The sequence below is a fragment of the Seriola dumerili genome, unplaced genomic scaffold (assembly GCF_002260705.1).
Source record: "Seriola dumerili isolate Sdu_G_001 unplaced genomic scaffold, Sdu_1.0 BDQW01000468.1, whole genome shotgun sequence".
In the NCBI taxonomy this organism is placed as follows: Eukaryota; Metazoa; Chordata; class Actinopteri; order Carangiformes; family Carangidae; genus Seriola; species Seriola dumerili.
In genome coordinates this window covers 2445039-2463068 of record NW_019174723.1, presented here as the reverse complement: position 1 = coordinate 2463068, position 18030 = coordinate 2445039, and the positions used below count along the sequence as shown (strand labels likewise).

General features: G+C 43.3%; 2 protein-coding genes across 4 annotated transcripts in view; one reads left to right on the top strand and one right to left on the bottom strand.

Moving 5' to 3' along the window:
- Positions 1-8: 8 nt before the first annotated feature.
- LOC111235001 (tyrosine-protein kinase STYK1-like) lies at positions 9-3288 on the bottom strand. 3 transcript variants are annotated; one of them, XM_022763264.1, is made up of 10 exons: positions 3126-3288; positions 2895-3016; positions 2526-2669; positions 2175-2375; positions 1835-2016; positions 1651-1737; positions 1223-1440; positions 1083-1123; positions 892-988; positions 9-362 (listed from the first exon to the last, which is right to left on the bottom strand). In XM_022763264.1, the coding sequence occupies exons 2-10, from the start codon at positions 2941-2943 to the stop codon at positions 191-193; spliced, it is 1191 nt and encodes a 396-aa protein (XP_022618985.1). In that variant the 5' UTR covers positions 2944-3016; positions 3126-3288; the 3' UTR covers positions 9-190. The 3 variants fall into 3 exon arrangements, with proteins under 3 accessions (XP_022618985.1, XP_022618986.1, XP_022618987.1); XM_022763265.1 differs by having other exon boundaries at positions 1651-1734; XM_022763266.1 differs by having other exon boundaries at positions 2526-2618.
- Positions 3289-5190: 1902 nt separating this feature from the next.
- Positions 5191-18030, top strand: part of LOC111234869 (membrane-associated guanylate kinase, WW and PDZ domain-containing protein 3-like) — a 115694-nt gene continuing 102854 nt past the window's right edge. The window contains exon 1 of the mRNA XM_022763065.1: positions 5191-5497. Within this exon, the coding sequence (XP_022618786.1) occupies positions 5191-5497 (307 nt within the window). The remainder of the gene's footprint in view (positions 5498-18030) is intronic.

Here is an 18030-nt window from a genome sequence, read left to right as displayed (position 1 = left end):
ACAACTTGTTTCAGTGTTTCAGTGTTGTTACTTTATCAGCATTTGGCGGTTATTTGTTACCAATGTACAACTTTAATAGAAGACATTCAACAGTACTCAGAGGATGCTACTTTGCAGCCTGAGAGATAATCAGACTTTATATGTTTAAGTTCCTTTTATCGGTTGTTGTCATATTTGATAGTACATGAGTTTAGGAGAGCAGCCCTGCTTTTCTGTTATACTCAAATATGTCTATGACCTCAGGAACATGAAGAGGTTTAAGAGCTGCTAGGTGCAGTGAGGAGTCCAACAGCTTGATGATGGCTGAGAAGGTCGGTCGGTCTTTGAAACTCCACATCCAACAGTACTTCATCAGATCATACCTAGAAGAATACATAAGGAGTTTAAAACACAGAATGGTTTGACATTTTGGGACATACAAAAGATTTGAAGATACAGTGAGGACATGATGACCTTAGTTCAGCATAAAGACTGAAAGCAAGGGGAAACAGCTAGCCTTACTAGCAGCTATAAGGTTTTTACAGACACATATATATATACATACACATATTAACTGAAAGAGATATAAGGTTAGGTTGGCAGATTTTCTTTTACTTTTGGACAAAGTTGGGCCAACTGTTCCCCAGTTTCCAGTCCTTATGCTAGGCTAAGCTAAGTGACTGCTAGCTGGTAGCTACATATTTATCAGACAGTCATGAGAGTGGTACCAATCTTCTCACCCAACTCTTGGCAAGAAACTTAATATGTATATTTCCTTGCTTATCCATGTGCAGTGACTTCTTATCGCATTATCTGACTTCTTATTGACATAAGTATAAGTTGGCTCAGTTGCTAACACTAAACTAAGTGACACTATATTACTCCATGTTATTTTTTAACTAGTGTACTTACAAAGGTCCTCCACAATTCCCTGGTCTCTTCATTCGATAAGACCCTTGTAGCTTTGGAAGGACTGACAGAGGCTCTAACTCAGGGTATGGAGGAGAGCCTGAGTTAAAAAGAACAAAACGTATTCTTTAAAAGAAACTAATATGAATAGACACCTATACTGATGGATAGGATAATAGGACTTGGTGCTTTACCTAAGGTAACCAGCTCATAGAGTAAGATTCCAAATGACCACCTAGGGAATAGAAAATGTTAACAAATGCCCTGACTCATTGATGACAAAACAATGTGTTTTGATTGTGTTTCATTTTCTTGGCCATAACTCTGCTCTCACACGTCACTCCTGTCAATAATGAGCTGCATCATAATCCTCTCTGGAGCCTGCCATTTGAGAGGCACCTCTGTTGCCCTCTGCCTAAATGCTGAATCCATCCTGCGTCCTCCAAATGCTACACCCAGTCCAGACACCCGAGCCGAGAGGCCTGGGCCAATTAAGATGTTCCTGGCAGCAACATCCCCATGCACCAGCCTGTGTTCTGACATCAGGTAATCCTGAGGGAGGAATAAATTACAGACAAACATATCAATCTTTGCTTGAAATATTCATTCAAGATAGACAGCAATATTTCCCCAGTAGGCTACCATGGGGGAAAATGCCAAGTGCATCATGACATGCTGCAGTACAGCATTGCATCTAAATTGAGCTCATTTCAGTCTCCTCGTTGTTTGTCGGAAATAATTGGTCCATAAAAAGTGACTCACCAGGCCAGCTGCAACCTGCTTTGCCATCAGAAACACTGACTTCTCAGAGAAATTCTGCAATGGATCTGCGTCAGAGTCTGAATTCTTCTAGAGGGAAGAAATAAATGTACTCGTCATTGCACAAAAAATTAGGAATAGAAAAAGGCATTTAATTTCAGGTTAGGACAGACGCTGACACTGTTACATTTCTGAGTGTCCAGAGGAAGTGGAGGAGGTTCCCTGGGCTGTAGGCATCTAAGACCAGATACATGGGCAGATGCTTGGTCTGACAGTACAACATCTGCACCACATTCTGGTGTTTACACACTGTGGCATGGAACAGGAGCCACTCCACAAACTCCTTCGCTTCAGGCTGGTTGGGGCCATCTATATGGAGTCACATTAATAACAAAATGAGAGATGTTATTAGCTGTTTTTTCATTATACTTACAATATATGTTAATATCCATCTTGCCACACTACTTGTGAAAAAAACCAATGATCTCTTCATTTCACACTGGCCTAATGACAGATTCATGCTGTACCTCGAAGGCACTTCACCACCACAGCAGAGGAGGGACCGTCTTTCTTCTTCAGCAGACCTTTACAAATGGGGCCATAGCGACCTGTCTGCCAAAACTCTAGTCCCTCAAGAACACACTCCTGAGGAATTTCCCAGGGATACAAAGCCTGCTGGACCTTTGGAGTGCTTACAGAGGCTGCGGTCAGGGTTACACTCTGCTGGCCTGTTAAACAACACAATAGCAGACACTGGTGGATTAGATAAATAAGAACTTGGCACTGCTCTCAGGTGCTGATGTGCAATAACGTTTGATTTTTATGGTGTTTTCTATTGTTTGTATAAAGAAGAAAAATACAGTTGTTGGCGTTCATACCATTTGTAAAATGACAGGAGGGGCTCTGTCCCCTTTGTTTGTTCTTGTGGAGACTGTAGAAGATCAGAGCCACCACTAAAACAGAGCTGAAGGCTAAGAGAGAAGGGATGATTATCACAGCAAGTGGACCTGATGACTCCTCATCTAAACAACAAGTGAAAGACGGACACATTTCAGAACAGCTTGTCATTATATAGGTTATTGTCTTCATCTCGGCAAGTGTAAGAAAAGTGAAGGTGAGAGCATCATCACGTTACACATTACAAGAGAGGAATCAGAATTTGGTGCATGTATACCAAATCACAGCATTTGTAGAGCTCAAAATGAATGCAACTTCCGGCTCTTTGCAGTGCAATGTGTAAAACTTACAGCACTCGGGGACTGAGGTATCGTTGCTACATTTTGTGTCCAAGTCCATGAGGAGCAGCTGACATTTCTCACATGAGAGAAACAGCCGACCATATTAACAGGAGAAATTCTAAAGTTTGTCCCTGTGGTGAGAAAAACTAATTAACTATGAAAGAATTTAAGATTGAAAAAAGAAAAAATGTAGACATGGCATGACGTGTAATTGCTACATATTGCTTTAGGTTTTCCTACCTGACACCTGATCCCCTCATGATCAAGAGAGAAAACACATTTCCAGCCTGATAATAGAAGAATTAACAGCAGCACAGAGGTTGAAAAAAAAATGACACAGCTGTTTATCAACAGCTTTTCAGAAAATGGGCTCAGCTTTGTGTGTCTACCTGTGAGGGCGCTGACCGACGTGGTGAGCTGGAAAGTTGACTGAATGTTAATCATTGACGAATCAACAGAAATGATAACATGGAGAACGTGTTCACACCTGCTGCAACCTTAACAGTTCACTGATTAAACTGGGATTATTCAACATATGAAAAAGCTCATTTCAGTTTGTTTAGTGACCTTGATGGGAAGTTTGGGTGGACAGCAAACCATCCATTCAAAAATAAAATAACACGGAGGAGCAAAAAGTAAAAACACATTGAAAACAAATCAAAATAGGTAAAACCAATATATACAAGATGATAAAAAAGTTCAGATTCTGATTTAATTATTCTATTTAAGGTTTATTTCACCAGTTTGGGCATCTTTGTGTTGTAAGTGCATTTTAGGAATGAGGTTGAATAGTACCACAGTGGCATCAGTGTTAATGAAAGGTGCTTGCAACGAGGTGCCATGCCTCTCGCTATTAACAACCACAAGGGGGCAGTATTGCGCAAGAAATCGCCTCCAAAATGTAATCTCCGCCTCAGACCTGAGAACCGGACAGGCTGCAGTTCTCCAGGCAGATTTTGTGGATTTGAAACTCCTCAATAATCAAACGAAAGTCACAGTTTATTGCACTGGGAACACACAGGAACGGGCTGAAATATCACCAGACCGACCGGACACAAAGCTCGACTACCCCGAACTCACAAACAGGCATTTCCCACGTGAAAATATGCGTCCCAGTGCGGGAACTCCGCCTCCCTAAACACACCATGGAAACATAATCTAGCGCTTCCCAATCGACTGGAGACCCGCCTCTTTCCCGTCGCCATTGGTTCAGTTGAGAGGCTCTAGGACCTTCCCCCAGCCTCTGATTGGACAGAATCCCCTGCAACTCAGGAAAGCAACACGGAAAAAGATGGAAAAAAAAAAAGTTATGGAGTGAAGCCTAATCGGATCACGACTGTTGCATGCTGCTGCGTAGTTTTTTTAGTGGGAAAAAATTCCCTCACATTGCCTCCGGAGAAGCAGAGGAGGAAGCAGAGCGCGCAAAAACTAGGAAGAAGGAGCTAGCAGGGGTCTCATTGTTTTGGAAAGGATCAGACGCCCGCCCGGTTCACAAGAGGAGAGTCAGGTAGGCTATGTTTTTCCGTTTCCAAGGACTGCCTTGCTGATGTCACCGCGGAGGAGGGCAGGAGTGGAGGACAGGTGCGCAGAGTAAAGTTACCTCTCCATAGGCTTTTGGATGTTGAACTGTCGCGGAGCAGGAGTATTACACAACAGCTGATGAATCTTTTTGGGAATCAGAAGTTTTTCAGTGTTTGTTGAAACTCTTTTTCTGGGCCGTGTTATATATTTGGCTGGCGTATTTTTTTTGTTTGTTTGTTTTGAAATCTTAAGTGGAATATATTTTTACTCCACGCTTTTGGAAGAAGTGACAGCCTCTGGCGCGCACAAACTGCAAGGTTCGCAGGATCCCTGCTGCTTTATAATATCGTGACTTAACGGCGTGGAGGAAGCTGCTATTGTTTCTTTTTTTGGGTTTTTTTTTTTTTTGGAGTGCACATAGCTGTGAACTGGGGTGTGGGATCGAGACGCCCCAGCATCAGAACCAGCACTTTCCGCTTCAATGCGACACTGACGCAGCTGGTCTCGCATCCCAGTCGCAGACAGGTGATGCTCGAGTAATTCAATGGAAGGATTGATCGTCAACTGAGGGAGTTTGATCTGAGAAAGACAGAAAGAAAGAGAGAAAGACTTGTTTTGTTTTTTTTCCTTGGAATGTAATACAACACAAGAAAGCAGCCTCAACTTCTCTAATCTGCAATGATTTTTCCGTGCGTCATTGCGTCTTAGGGCTCGGAAGCGGTGTCTTGCGCTGAAGGACAATCGTTCTTGGACTTGCTGTCAGGTTTTCAGGAGCTACTAAACAATGTCCAAGACACTGAAAAAGAAGAAGCACTGGTCCACCAAAGTGCAGGAGTGCACCGTGTCGTGGGGAGGTTCCGGGGAGTTGGTCACGGTAATTGAGGTGAGAGGCGGCGCGGAGCTGGGAGAGTTCCCGTACCTCGGACACATAGTTTCGGAGGCGATGGTTTGTCACGCCGGTAGGTTTCCCGGCAGCGCGGACGTGCTGCTGGAGGTGAACGGCACTCCGGTGAGCGGACTCACCAACCGAGACACGCTGGCTGTCATCCGCCACTTTCGGGAGCCCATCCGCCTGAAGACTGTGAAACCAGGTGTGTGCCCATCCTCATTTACAATAACAATGAACACCCCACCCACCCACCACCACACACACACACACACACACACACACCCACCCAACATGACAAGTGTGTGAAATGCTTTAAAGTGGTTTGTTAAAGCAGAGAAACCTGAAGATTGAGAGGTTTATAGGGGCAGGTGGGGCTAGTATCATGAATAAATAAGAGGAACTTGGGTGTTCAGCCTCACAGCTGAGCCCCTTTTTGCCTGTAGGGCACGGTGTGTAAAGCTCAGGTGTGTGTGTGTGTGTATATTTAGAAGCAAGTCTATGGGTCATTTTTTTGTATGTTCAGCCGTCATAAGCATATCTAAAGTGCATGTTAGCATGCCTCCTTTTCATTCGTGTGGAGACATACAATTTTCTACTACTGCTTTTGCTGCAGTCCAATCCTGCCAAACAACATAAGTGATGAGCATGCTGTGTTTAAGCACGCCTGTTCACAGTGCCCAGATGTGTGTGTGTGTGTGTGTGTGTGTGTGTGTGTGTGTGTGTGTGTTTGTGTGTGCGCACTACAGCATAAACCATGAATGGTCAATAAGCTCGCAGCCCTTTGTCTGAACTCAGCATGTAATCTTCTTCACATCCATTGCACAAGTCATGCCTATTCTCCAGCTCGTGTGTAGCACAGTAACACACTCATATAGTCATCATCACATGCACACACACAAACACACACACACAAACACACGGCTTTTTAAAGTCATTGTAATTCTCTGTCCGTGAGCTCAGCTGAAAGCTTATTGATTGGATTTATGTGTCTGTAATTACCTGAGTTACGAGCAATTAGTTTGTACTTCTTTATGGCTCACAGTCATGCCTAATGAATGTGTTCAATGTGGCAAAACATACTGACAGTCAAACTCTGCCAGTCACGTGGGACATAAAGGTTGTGTGCGTGTATGTTTATGTGGATGGATGAATTTGATAGAGTCACCGCTGAGTGTGGCACTTTGCAAATACTTAGCAGGGATTTGTTAATGGTCCCCTTGCCAGCTTAGACCGTGTCAGTCCGCTTGCAGCACTGAGCTGAGTCCAAGTCTAATTGAATCAATTAGGCCCATATCCTTAAATCCCCAGGATGCTGTGCGAGCCGGGAGACACGGTTTGACACCTTGACTGTCGGGCGTCATCTTTCTTTCTCTCTGTAGGTAAACCCGTTGATTCGGGTTAAGACAGGTGATTGAAATCAAATCACAGTGTTAATAAGATTCATTTTAAGTATTGGTGTTCAACGCAATGAGATCCAGTGTTACGCGTCGCATGGGAATAAAACAAAAACGTTACAGGAAATGTAATCTATCTAGACATTAGCATCCAGTTTGTTAAAGGTGCATTACATCACTCACTCCATCTCAAGCTTTTCTAACATTTTCTTTTGACCTTGTGTTATGTAATGTTAGCTGTGTGTTAAGTGATGCTCCAGCTACACTTGGACGTGTGCAGGCTGCTTCACCGTAGATCCCTCACGGGGCCTCACTGTGTGTTTATGCCTTTGTGCCCCCCCCCCCCCCCCCATGATTAATTCATGCTTCATCTATCATTGATGGCTTCTCCATACCAAGATCGGATGTTAGCCGACCGCCGTAGATGTAAACTTTATGTATCTCCTCCAGACTGCAATGTTTGGGAGTGGGGATAAATTGCTATAGGACTCATTAGAGGAGTTTGGGGTTAATTTTAGGTGAATGTTAAGAGTTTTTGCATCTGTTTCCAACAAAAAAAAACAAACAAAAAAAACCCAGTGTTGCTTGGGTGCCTTGTGTTTGCAAAACATTAGCCTGAAAGAGAAGCATTTCCATCATTTCCTGGACTGGAAGGTTTCCCCCTCTTTCCTCACTGCCCAGTTTGTCTTTACTTTACCCCCCCCCCCCAGCTGAATATGCCTTATCATCACATCTGGTATTTTCTTCCCTTCCTCCCAAACCCCTTCTATCACCAATATCCTCTGTATTTCCTCTTTTTTCCCTCCATCCATATTATGCTCTTAGTAAATCTAACAAATCTTTAAGGATTTGCAGCGCACCTGCAGCTTCTAAATCAAACATGATTTTGCACCTTCACTATACAGCTGCGACCTCTTGACACCTCCTCTGCACAGTCGGCACAGAGAACTGAAGTTTGTCCTGGGAGTGGTCCTCCGGCCCCCAGCCCAGCCCGTGCGCCTCAGTATGCAGCTCCCATCCTGTGAGAAGAGCACGGCAATAGGCAGAATAACCTTGAGGAGAAGATTGAGAGTAGAGGTGTAGCGATCACAGATACCTATTGCAGCTATTGCAGAGACGTGTGAGTGCGCAGCTCATTGATTAATGCTGTAAACAGGCTTAGATCTGCTTGTTTTGTTTTTTTTTGCCTCATGGAGCTTAATGGATGGACCATTTAGCTCTCAGGTCCTAGAGCACCCTTGATTCACAAATCAGGTCTGTAATGGAAACTGAGAAATAGGTTTTTCAATAAAAGGTTTTCTCTTCCTCATTCAAAGTCTGAAGGATATCTAATGGTAATAATACAGAGATGACCAAGGTTCGCATTTTACAGTGCTACCCCAGAGATTACAGATGACATCAGAGCGCAAGTATATAAATGCGGTTAAGGGGGCAAGGGCGAGATGGAAGAAACACTTTATCACGGGTCAGACTGTTTAAGGGGGTGTTAAGTGTTGTTCTGTGTGGACTGAAAGAATTATTCACTTTCTTATTCTTAAAAAAACCGTATGGTAAATGAACTTCAGTGCTCCACAATATGAGCTAAAGCAGCATCATGACATTATCAACTTAGAATATAATACGTCCTTAGTAATACAAATTATAATGCCATTATTTATTAAAGTAAGGCAGTGATTCGGTGTCAAATCTTGGGTGACAAAGGATGGATGGATGTCAACTAAAGGAAATGTTTATAGATATTTTTTCTGTAGTATCTATTTTTTTATATAAAAGATGAGTCTTCCAGCTACAGAGGAGCATTTTTATTTGAATGTATACGCAGGTACATGGCACTTACGCTATTCCTCTGGTTTCTGGTGAGAAATGAACTACAAAAATGATGTGTAATTTCATACAATCACATTCCACTTAATACCCAAGGAGAGGTGCTAAAAATGAGCAGCTTTCAGTCTTTTTTTAGTAAAAGAGAACTATGGATCACTGAAGTACCGTCTTGGACCTAATAGATGCTTTTTCAAGCATGTAGTCCTTTTTTTATTACTAGAAATTAGAAAAGGATCCTAAAGACAAGATGTCATAAGGAACCCTGCTAACAATAAGATGTGTGAGATAACTGCAGTGCTTCTTTATTCCACCTTTTAGACTTTCCTCAACAGAGACAAACTTGGATCCTCTTACACTGTCATACATAACCAACCTGTGATGTTCAGTGCTTTGCTTCCCCGGAGTTACTTTCTGATGAAGTGATGTGCCTACATTCACACTCTCCGTAGTGTTTGGTAACTTACATTACACTACTTTTTCCCATAATCCCTTTAGACAACCACCTGAGAGTGTGCCTGAGCTTGTTGCATCCAGTTGTGGTTTACACATGTGGTTGGACCGAGCAGATGAAGAAAGTCACACCTGTATTCAGAATAATCAGGTGTTTCGGGCTGCACCTAATTATTTTCATTGTCTAACAATCTGCGTATTAATGGATTGTTTTGCCTGGAAAAAAAAATCAGAAAATTGTAAAAAAAACAAAAAAAAAACAAACAAAAAAAACAACAACAGCGCAAAACACAAAGATATTCAGTTTACTGTAATGTATGACAAAGCAAAGCATTAAATCCTTAACCACCCAACCTTAACACCATGTGGTAATTTGCTACCATTTTCTCTCCAAAACGGCCAATCTCAGTTTTTTTCCTGTCTGTCTCAGTGGTGGTGTCATAGTGAGGTTAACACTTCATACGTTTGCCATCAGCAGCGCAGCAGAGCAATAAGCGCACAGCCTGTGTTAATGTGGTTCCCCCCACGGAGTGTTCAAGGCCTCTATGACTAAGCTGCTCTGAACCAGCTGAGCGGAGCTGCCAGGATCTCTCTGGCTCTGTGGCTCCTTCTCCCCACGGTAAATATTACTTCTGTTCCTCTCGCTGCCTTTGTTCCTCTGTCTGCATTTACATGGAAGCCCTGGTTCGTCTGAGAATTTACCTCGTAAAGAAGGTGAAAATTTTGCTGTAACCAGACAGCTTATAGGCCCCAGAGTCCGGTCCTTTCTCTTTACACTTTTGAGTGCATGAAAAACCAAAATGTCCATGAGAGAAACTTCACAGTTGCCACAATGTTATAGTTAGTCCTTTGTTCGTCCTCTCACCTCGTGCTCCTCCTGCATCTCTGAACATGGAGGCCATTCAGTATTCCAAGTGCAAGTGGAGCTTCGCTGGCACCCTTCTCCTCTCTGCTGTCTCTGCTGCATCCTATTTTCTTTGCAGGCGTGTGCATGTGTAAGTATATGCATATCGCAGCTGTACACCTGATGTGACATCCACCCATCGTCCCCTCCCACTGGCTGCTCTCCCGGCTCATTCCCCAAACCTGTCACACTTCCCCGCCCCGGCCCGCCAGTCAGCGGTGAGGGACGACGGTGCGAGCGGATGGGCATAGTGAAACCACCCCCCCCCCCCCAGGAGGCAGCAGCTGCTCTGAATACCGAAAACACACCTCCTCTGCTCTTCTTTTTCATCCGTCCATCCCTCCCTCACAACCCTCACACATTCCTAGTCCACTCCCTCTGTCTAACAGTTTACCCGTTTGCCTTCTTGCATTTCTTTCCTCCTTTTCCTGCAGTGCAAGTCGGTCCAGTGAAAGAAAGAAATGAAATGATGGAAGAGGAACACTGACAGTTTGCTCATTTAAGGGCTCCTGCATCATATTTACAGCCTTGGAACCATCCGTGAACGTCAGAGCTCCCCAAACCTTCCCCAGATGTTTAGTGACATGCGCATCCTTCTTCATTCTACCTTGCTAACACCGTCCGTAGAGCCGCATTGCGGTAATGAACAGGCCAGCAACAGAGATAGCATTTTCCATATGAGCCATGTCTCTCACTGGCAGGCACCATGACTTGGCAGGCATGTTTAAAAGCAGCGGAGATGAGCGTGCGTGTGCTGATTCACCAAGACTGCCTTTCTTTCTACTCACTGAGTGGTCGTGCTGTGATGTCAGCAACAGCAGTGTCTGCAGGTTGCTGCCGGTGGAAATGGATGGTGTCGTTTAGAGATGAGCACACGCACACACACACACATGCACACACACTCTCTTCTTCAGGTTCTCTTGCCCTCCTTTCCTCAGCTTGACTCCTAATTGGTGTCTCTCCAGCAGCTAGCCATCCCTGCAGCTGTTTATCTCTTTTGAGATAAGGTGAGGTCAGCTTCTAAACAGTGCATATACATAACAGAGACCAGATTCTGGCACCCCCTATGTCATGAGGAATGATAACCTCCAGTGCTATATGAACACAGCTCACATTTTTTTTTCATTTCACCCGGTTTTACAGAAAAATACACATTTAAAGTTACAATATGTAACTTTTCCACATGACCTGTTATATATATATTTTTTAAGTTGTGCTCCTACACTATCCCAAATGTTTACAGCAATCCTCAAACCGAGAAAAAATACATGATTTTACAACGGTCCGTTTCATTTGGTCACCTGTCAATGACATCAAATCCCCATATCCGCATGCATCGGCGTTGTGGTTGGCAGCCAGAAGCTCAAAATTGACTTTTTATCCAGTTTTAAGCCACATTTATAAGATATACTTCTTACACTTTGGTCATTTTAAAGTCTGTATTTTAACCGGATGATGATTTTAGTCATCAGACGTATGAATCTTTAATAAGTAAATGTTAGGCAGCTCAGCTCCCAGCCCCTCCAAGACATCCTGTGTCCACTGAACTGTGTGGTTAAAACACAGATTTTTAAAGTGAAACTGCTTTACTCATTGTTTCTATGGGTTTTGTCCCCTGGTCCGTTTGTTGTGGAGAGGAGGTGACCTCTGTGGATAATTTGGCTGCTGGTAAAATCCTCCTGAACGACTGGATCATAAGTTATCAAAAAAACAATCAAAACAAAGGTTAGCAGCAGTCTCAGCTCCCAGCCCCTCCCTGTGTCCTGTGTCCACCATACAGTGTTGGCAAAACACTAATATGAAACTGCTTTATTCAGTGTTTTTAACTGTTATAATCATCGGATCTATTTGTTCTGGAGGGGAGGACACCTCTGTGGATAATTTAGCTCTAGGTAAACGCCTCCTGAACGACAATCCCACGCTACTTCACTAAACGCCTATTGTTTTCGTTTTGATTGACACATAGCGGCAGAAGTTACATATTAATACAAGTTGAAACTGATTTTCACTGTGATTTTTTATGTTTCCAAACTTATTGCTGCAAAAGCAGAATGATCATCACAGTGAGTAGTAAACAAGATATATATTTTTTAGTTTCCATTAAAAAAATACAACCAATGATTATTATCCTCGTATTCTGTATGAAGTTAAATTAGAATGAGTCCTCTGGCTGTTGCATTAACCCATGTTAAACTTGTGAGAATGAGCATGTAAATCGGTTACTGGCAGAGCAATGTTAATGCAGTTGTTGCTCTTCTCATCCATTAACATTCTCATTGCTTTGCTGCACTGACACCGACTTCCTGATAAAAAATGTTTGTGCCCCCAGCGTGAGAAAAAAAAAAAAAAACAGGAGGTGTTTGGGTTGGAGTGAGGTGCTATCGCACAATCAGTTGTTATGAAGATATGTGCTTTTAGCAAAAATTCACAAGCACCTGACCCTGATGTGTCTGAGGACAGATTGACAACAGGCTGATTATCTTAAGAAAATGTCCCTTTTGTGTTGCCATAAAGCTGCAGGCAGGGACTTGGATTCAAAAAAGGAAACGGATAGAGTAATGGAAATGTTATGAATCAATACACAGGTGCATGTGCAGATAGAGGGATGGAGGGCATAGATTATCTGATAGTTGATTGAACTGAGTTCCTACCAGATGCACACTCGCTGCCCTCTGTGGAGAGCTTATTTGGGGACTTTGTTTCTGGTTGGGTCTGTATGAAACATCCCTGTGGTGTTGCTGCACAGGCAATAACTGGAACAGGGAGAAGAGGCAGCTGGCACATCGCTGTCTCCGAAATTTCCCTGAGACGGATTCTCTCTTTGAAGGATGCATTGGATTTAAACAGGGAGGGTGGGGGAAAAAAAATGATGAACAGGTTTAGAAGAAAAGAAAATGGGGTCAAAGAGGGAGGAGTGCAGACAAACACAGGAGGGAGAGGAAAGAATGAGAAGGAGCGAGAAGAAACAATAGGATTGGAGAGGTAGGAAGAGGATGAAGATGAGAGAGACCAATAATAATCTCAGGGCTGAAAACGCTTATGTTGACATTAATCACGATAATAGTATTGATTCTCTGATGTGACTGTCTGAAATGATTCTGCCGAGTGTTCATCAAGCCCACACTTACTATCCCAGACTTACTGCTCAGTCAGTATTTCCAATCATGTCTGCGAGTAACCAGCCTGTGTGAGTTGACTGCATATGTGTGTGCAAGCATGCATGATAATGAAAAATTAAGTCACATCTGAATTGGTTTCCACTTCTGGTTGCCTTTGGAAGCCAAACACAATCACAGAGAAAGACAGCGTGCTTCCTTCTCTGTGCATTTGAAAGCTGCCAGGATATCGTTTTTTTCCTTATATTTCATCAAAGAGGATGTAGAGGTAGTGCTGTTTTGACTTTCTTGGATTCATTCTTTCCATAGATCTCTGGAGTTTATTCAGGAGGGTAATGATAAGACTGAGACAGATTGCCTGTCTGTGTAGTGTGGACTTGTGCATACCTCTGTTTCCCCCAGTTGGGATCTTTCTTTACACACTGGGTAATAAATCAGTTGAGAAGACTTAATCTCCACAGTTGTGTCTCCTGGTTGGCTGTGGTACTTGTGGACTTGGCCACGCGCCCGTGCTGATGGGCCTTCGTCAATACTCAATCTGCCAGCGCAGCCCACTGAACTGTTTAGTCGTGGTACTGCTGCACCTCAAAGAATCAATTTTCGGCCCTTTTTTTCCTTTTTCTTTTCTTTTTTTTTTTGCGCATGCCCGTGACAACATCTCATATCAAACTGATGTAAAGCCCACCTCCCTCACAGTAACCACCTACTCAGGCAGCTGCTGCTGTGGCCCCATCTGCTCTCAGAGATGGACTTTCTGCCAAACCTCTGCATGAGAGTGTTTCATGTCTGACCACTGAAGCTCCCTCATTCCCTTTTTTTTCTATCTTCCTTTGTCCTGCTAAAGAATAAAATGAAAACCCTGCCACCATATGTTTAAAGGTCCCATATTTTACATTCTTCCAGTGTTTTATTTGAAGTGTTGATATCTCTGAAAAGATACCATCTTTTACCAGTATATTTTAACATCTCCTTTCTCATGCTTGTCTCTGGAGGTCTAGCAAGAATAAGGTGTTTTGAAATGGTCTTTGAGCCTCTCTTCTCTGTTGTTTCACAAAAATATAAACCTTAGCCACTAGCCTCTAATATTACACCATCTCTTGGATGGCTGTGCAGTGATATATTGGCTTGCTAACATCAAAAGATTGCGTAGCGTTTCCTCAGCGATGGAATGACCACTTGGTGTTGTGTTGGTAATAAAGTTAAAACAAACAAACAAAGAAAAAAAAAGGTTGGATGGTTGGTCCAGGTAGGCTGGACTAGGGGCATGGCTGAGGGCGGGGACTGTATGGTTGTGACATCACAAAATTAAAGAAGTCTTGACCCCTCGTTTTAAGGTTCAGCTTCTGAACATAGGCTGTGTGCATTTCTCTGTGGATTGAGTACTTTGATACTTTCACAGTATTAATATAGAACCTAAAGCTGCTTTATGATAAAAAAAAACATGGAAATCTCACTTTATACAACACGGGACCTTTAAAGCTGTTTAGACATGGACAGACAAACAGGATGAAATCATTTTAAGACAAATAGCTACACGGATGGAAAATAAAGTCAATTTGAAGATGCATTTTGTCCTGATGTGGGACGTGGGAGGCAGCCATTTTCTCACCATGCCATTAATGCATGGTGTGTACTCCTTCCTCCCTCTGTGGTGAGATGTCATGCTCTGTGGAGATGAGGTTCCCTGAGTGTCCTCATTAGAATTCATTGATGTCAGGATCTTCAGCCCGGCCAATTTAGCTTGCTTTGCTCCTTAGCTTCCCTAACAGGTTATTGATCGGGTCCAATCTCATCTTTGTTAAGTCAGGCGACACATCCGGAGCCGCCGTGTGCGCCCAAGGGCCCGCTCTTTATGAAAAGTCGAGGACACCAGGAGGACGTCTTGCTTGCTTACAGTGTATTTTGACTCACAGCTCTTATTCATGATGTTTTGCCTTTGCAGAGGGTGCTGGTGGTGTGCTCTCACTGACCGCTGATTGTATCCGTTTTGACAGTCTGCCTTCTCAGTATTCAGCTCATGGAGGCTTTTTTCTTATTTTCTGCTAACAAGCCAATCCCAGGATACAAATTGCAAAATATTTTCTGCCCCTGACATGAAAAGAGAACTGTCTGCACTTGTGAGTGTGTGTGTTTGGTTATCAGGTGTTTTGGCTTGCGTTTCTCTTTTATAGGCCAAAACACACACACACACACACACACACACACAGTGACAAATTTGCCCCCAGGCATTGGCGGCAGCGGACCCGTCGCCAACTCTCTTGAGGTCTTGGAGCAAATTGACTCAAGAGATCACATGCACATTACTCACTGTTTAAAGTAAGCAGAGGGACGTGTCTCTCTGCAATCCTGACGTTGCAGTGATGCAATCAGTGGAGTATCCACTAGGACCAGTCATTCAAGCCTGTCACACAATAGCAAAGGCAGATTGTTTGAATAGCTGTCAGATATGTTGCCTCTCTCCTGTCCTTTTAAGCACAGAGGCTTTCTGTCTGGCCTGGTTTTGTAGAGCAGAGTCTCCCCACCTGCTTCAGGGGTAAAGACCAGGTCATGTCGTATATATTTAGGGCAGCAGCTCTTGTATATTTCCCATCACCCTTTGACCCTAACACACCCTGTAACAAGCGCGCTACAACTGGCAGAAAAAGCTCTGCATATTTGTGTTTCCTGTCCTCATGATCACCTTCAGTGGTGTGTTGTTGTCACAGTGTTATTCTGGCGTGTGATGTTTGCTGAATAAAGATTGTCATTGGTTTTGGCTCCGTCAGCTGTTGTCTGTCTTTTTTTTTCTTCTTTGCCAGGGTTCCAGTCAGAACAGTTAGTTCAGTCAAATCGTCCCATCTCTGGAAAATGTGTTACTCCAGCAGCACATGTTTCTAAAGCGTCTGTGCGGATGATGATGTTGTGACAGCTTTATTACATAATGAGTTGAAACCGGTAATGATGACATGGTTTGAAACATTTCCCTGATATCAGTCTGACAAATAACTCCATTGTTGGTGCACGTACCCGCAGGAGGGCTTGGGTGTTTATCTGGGAATGGCGATCATGTGTGGAATGCAGTTATTTCGGATCCGTTGAGTGTAGTGTGAAGTTCCACCGGTGTATTGTTACCAACAGGTGCTTGTTCTGGCAGAAATTTTACATTGTTTCCATGTCGCCTCTCCCTCTCCCTGCAGGGAGATCACGGTGAAAAAACCTCTACTTTAAGAAGGCAGTTGCTTCTGTCATCAAGTCATTTTTCTTTTAGATCTCAACTGGGCCTGGTTGCACAAAACACCTTAAGCTTTCTACTTAAGTATGACATTTAAGGTTTCATAAGGGAGTTACTTAAAGGTTTGTTAAGGAAAAAGGTTGGGGCATTTGCAGCAGTGAAAAAGATTTGCAGCAGTGAAAGAGATTTTACAGCGGTAAAATTCGACTGTTTCCATTGAGACCATTGACTTGCTGCTATTATCACTTGTGATACCTTTTTATTACTTTTGGGAAGCCGGTAACAGTAAAGACTTGCACTGCTTTTTCCCTCACTTTAATCACTTAGATATTTCGTGCAACGGTTGAACTGATTTTAAGTGTAAAACTAAGATAAGGAGAAAACCTTAAACACTTCAGTGAACATTTGAAGGCAACCTTAAGGAGAAGACTTGAGGTTGTTTTGTACAATTGGTTTTATTAACCCTAAGTTAAAGAAAATCTTAACTGAAGGTGTTTTGTGCAACTAGGCCTAGGCCTTTATCTTATTTGTTTCCTGTTTATATAGAATACGCTTCACTTCCTAGAATACCTGCATTGTAACAGTTAGAATGGCACAGAGGAGGATCAGTACCACAAATATAACCACAGAATCAAATTAAGGTCTTCAATCTTTAATTTGAATGTTGTGTTTTTTGTAGTTCATGTTCCTCAGATACAGCTGTCCTTCATCCTGGCATGTGTCTGTATGTGTGTCTTTGCCTTTCTCTACTCCAATAAATCAAAACCGCATCAAGCATCATTCAAGGCCCATCATCTGTATGGCAACCATTCATCATATCTGTGCCACATGTCTTGTAAATGAAAAGAGATTTCAAGGTGGTGCAGTATCCAGGTCTCTTAACCTTTAACCAATTCCAGTCAAGCTCACTGAAACATCTCTTCAGAAAAATCACTCGCAAGTGGTTCTACTCCTTTCTGCCACTGGAGGAGGATTCACTCAGTAAACAGGAATGTGGTCCAGCTGGTGTTATTTTAATGTGGATGTACTGTACAACCTGTTTTCTCCCTCTCATTTGTAAAAAAAAAAAAAAAAAAAAATTGTTGAAATATCTGAAACTGCTCTGAATGGCCTGCTGTTAACAGGCCATTTGGATTTAATCTTAAGCGTCTTTACACCACAGACTAATTATAAAACTGTAGGATGAATCTCAGCCCTTCAGAGACGCGATAACTGAGCAAAATGGCTCGACTTGGCTGAGGAAAAAGAGAAAACTTGAGTAAAAGAACTGGCAAATCTTTGACTTAAAAGGTCTAAAAATTTGGCTCTGGAAAAGGGGAGTTGCCTTTAGCTAGTCCTGGGAGGGCCAGCTGCCAGGCTCTCCCTGCTTTCATGATATCAGGCTTCCTCTTGACTGGTCCAGGACTTAGTGGAGCTGTTATGGGATGGCATTGCTGCTGTCTGCGTGCCCAGGCTGCCTAAGAGCCTGTGTGTCAGGGGGCTCCTTAGGAGCTGGCAGAGGAGCACAGCTCACACTGATTCAACACTTCTGTTTGCAGGCGTCACAGCGAGGTTGAGAAGTAAACACACCCATGCAGACTTGGGTGGCTTGGCTTGGGTGCCCGGCGCATGCACACGTACGCACTCGACCGCACATACGCACAAATGATGAATAAAGTTCAGATTCTTCCGGGCAGCCGCCCACTCGTCTGTTGACCTGCGTGAGCCCTCACAACGGTTTAGCACACGGTGGCTCTCGAGTCGACATATGGGAGCGAGAAGAAATAGATCCTCTCATCATGAAGCATGCAGACTGTCTCGTTTTCAGTGCTTTGATCACAGTGTGCAGTGTGTGTT

Bases quoted from the DNA above. Each gene is read 5' to 3' on its own strand.
- LOC111235001 (XM_022763264.1), bottom strand. From the start codon at position 2,943: ATGGACTTGGACACAAAATGTAGCAACGATACCTCAGTCCCCGAGTGC. The intron at 1,441-1,650 runs GTGAGTCACTTT...TTCCTCCCTCAG, and splicing joins AGCAGGTTGCAGCTGGCCTG to GATTACCTGATGTCAGAACA. The intron at 989-1,082 runs GTAAAGCACCAA...TTTTTAACTCAG, and splicing joins CTATGAGCTGGTTACCTTAG to GCTCTCCTCCATACCCTGAG.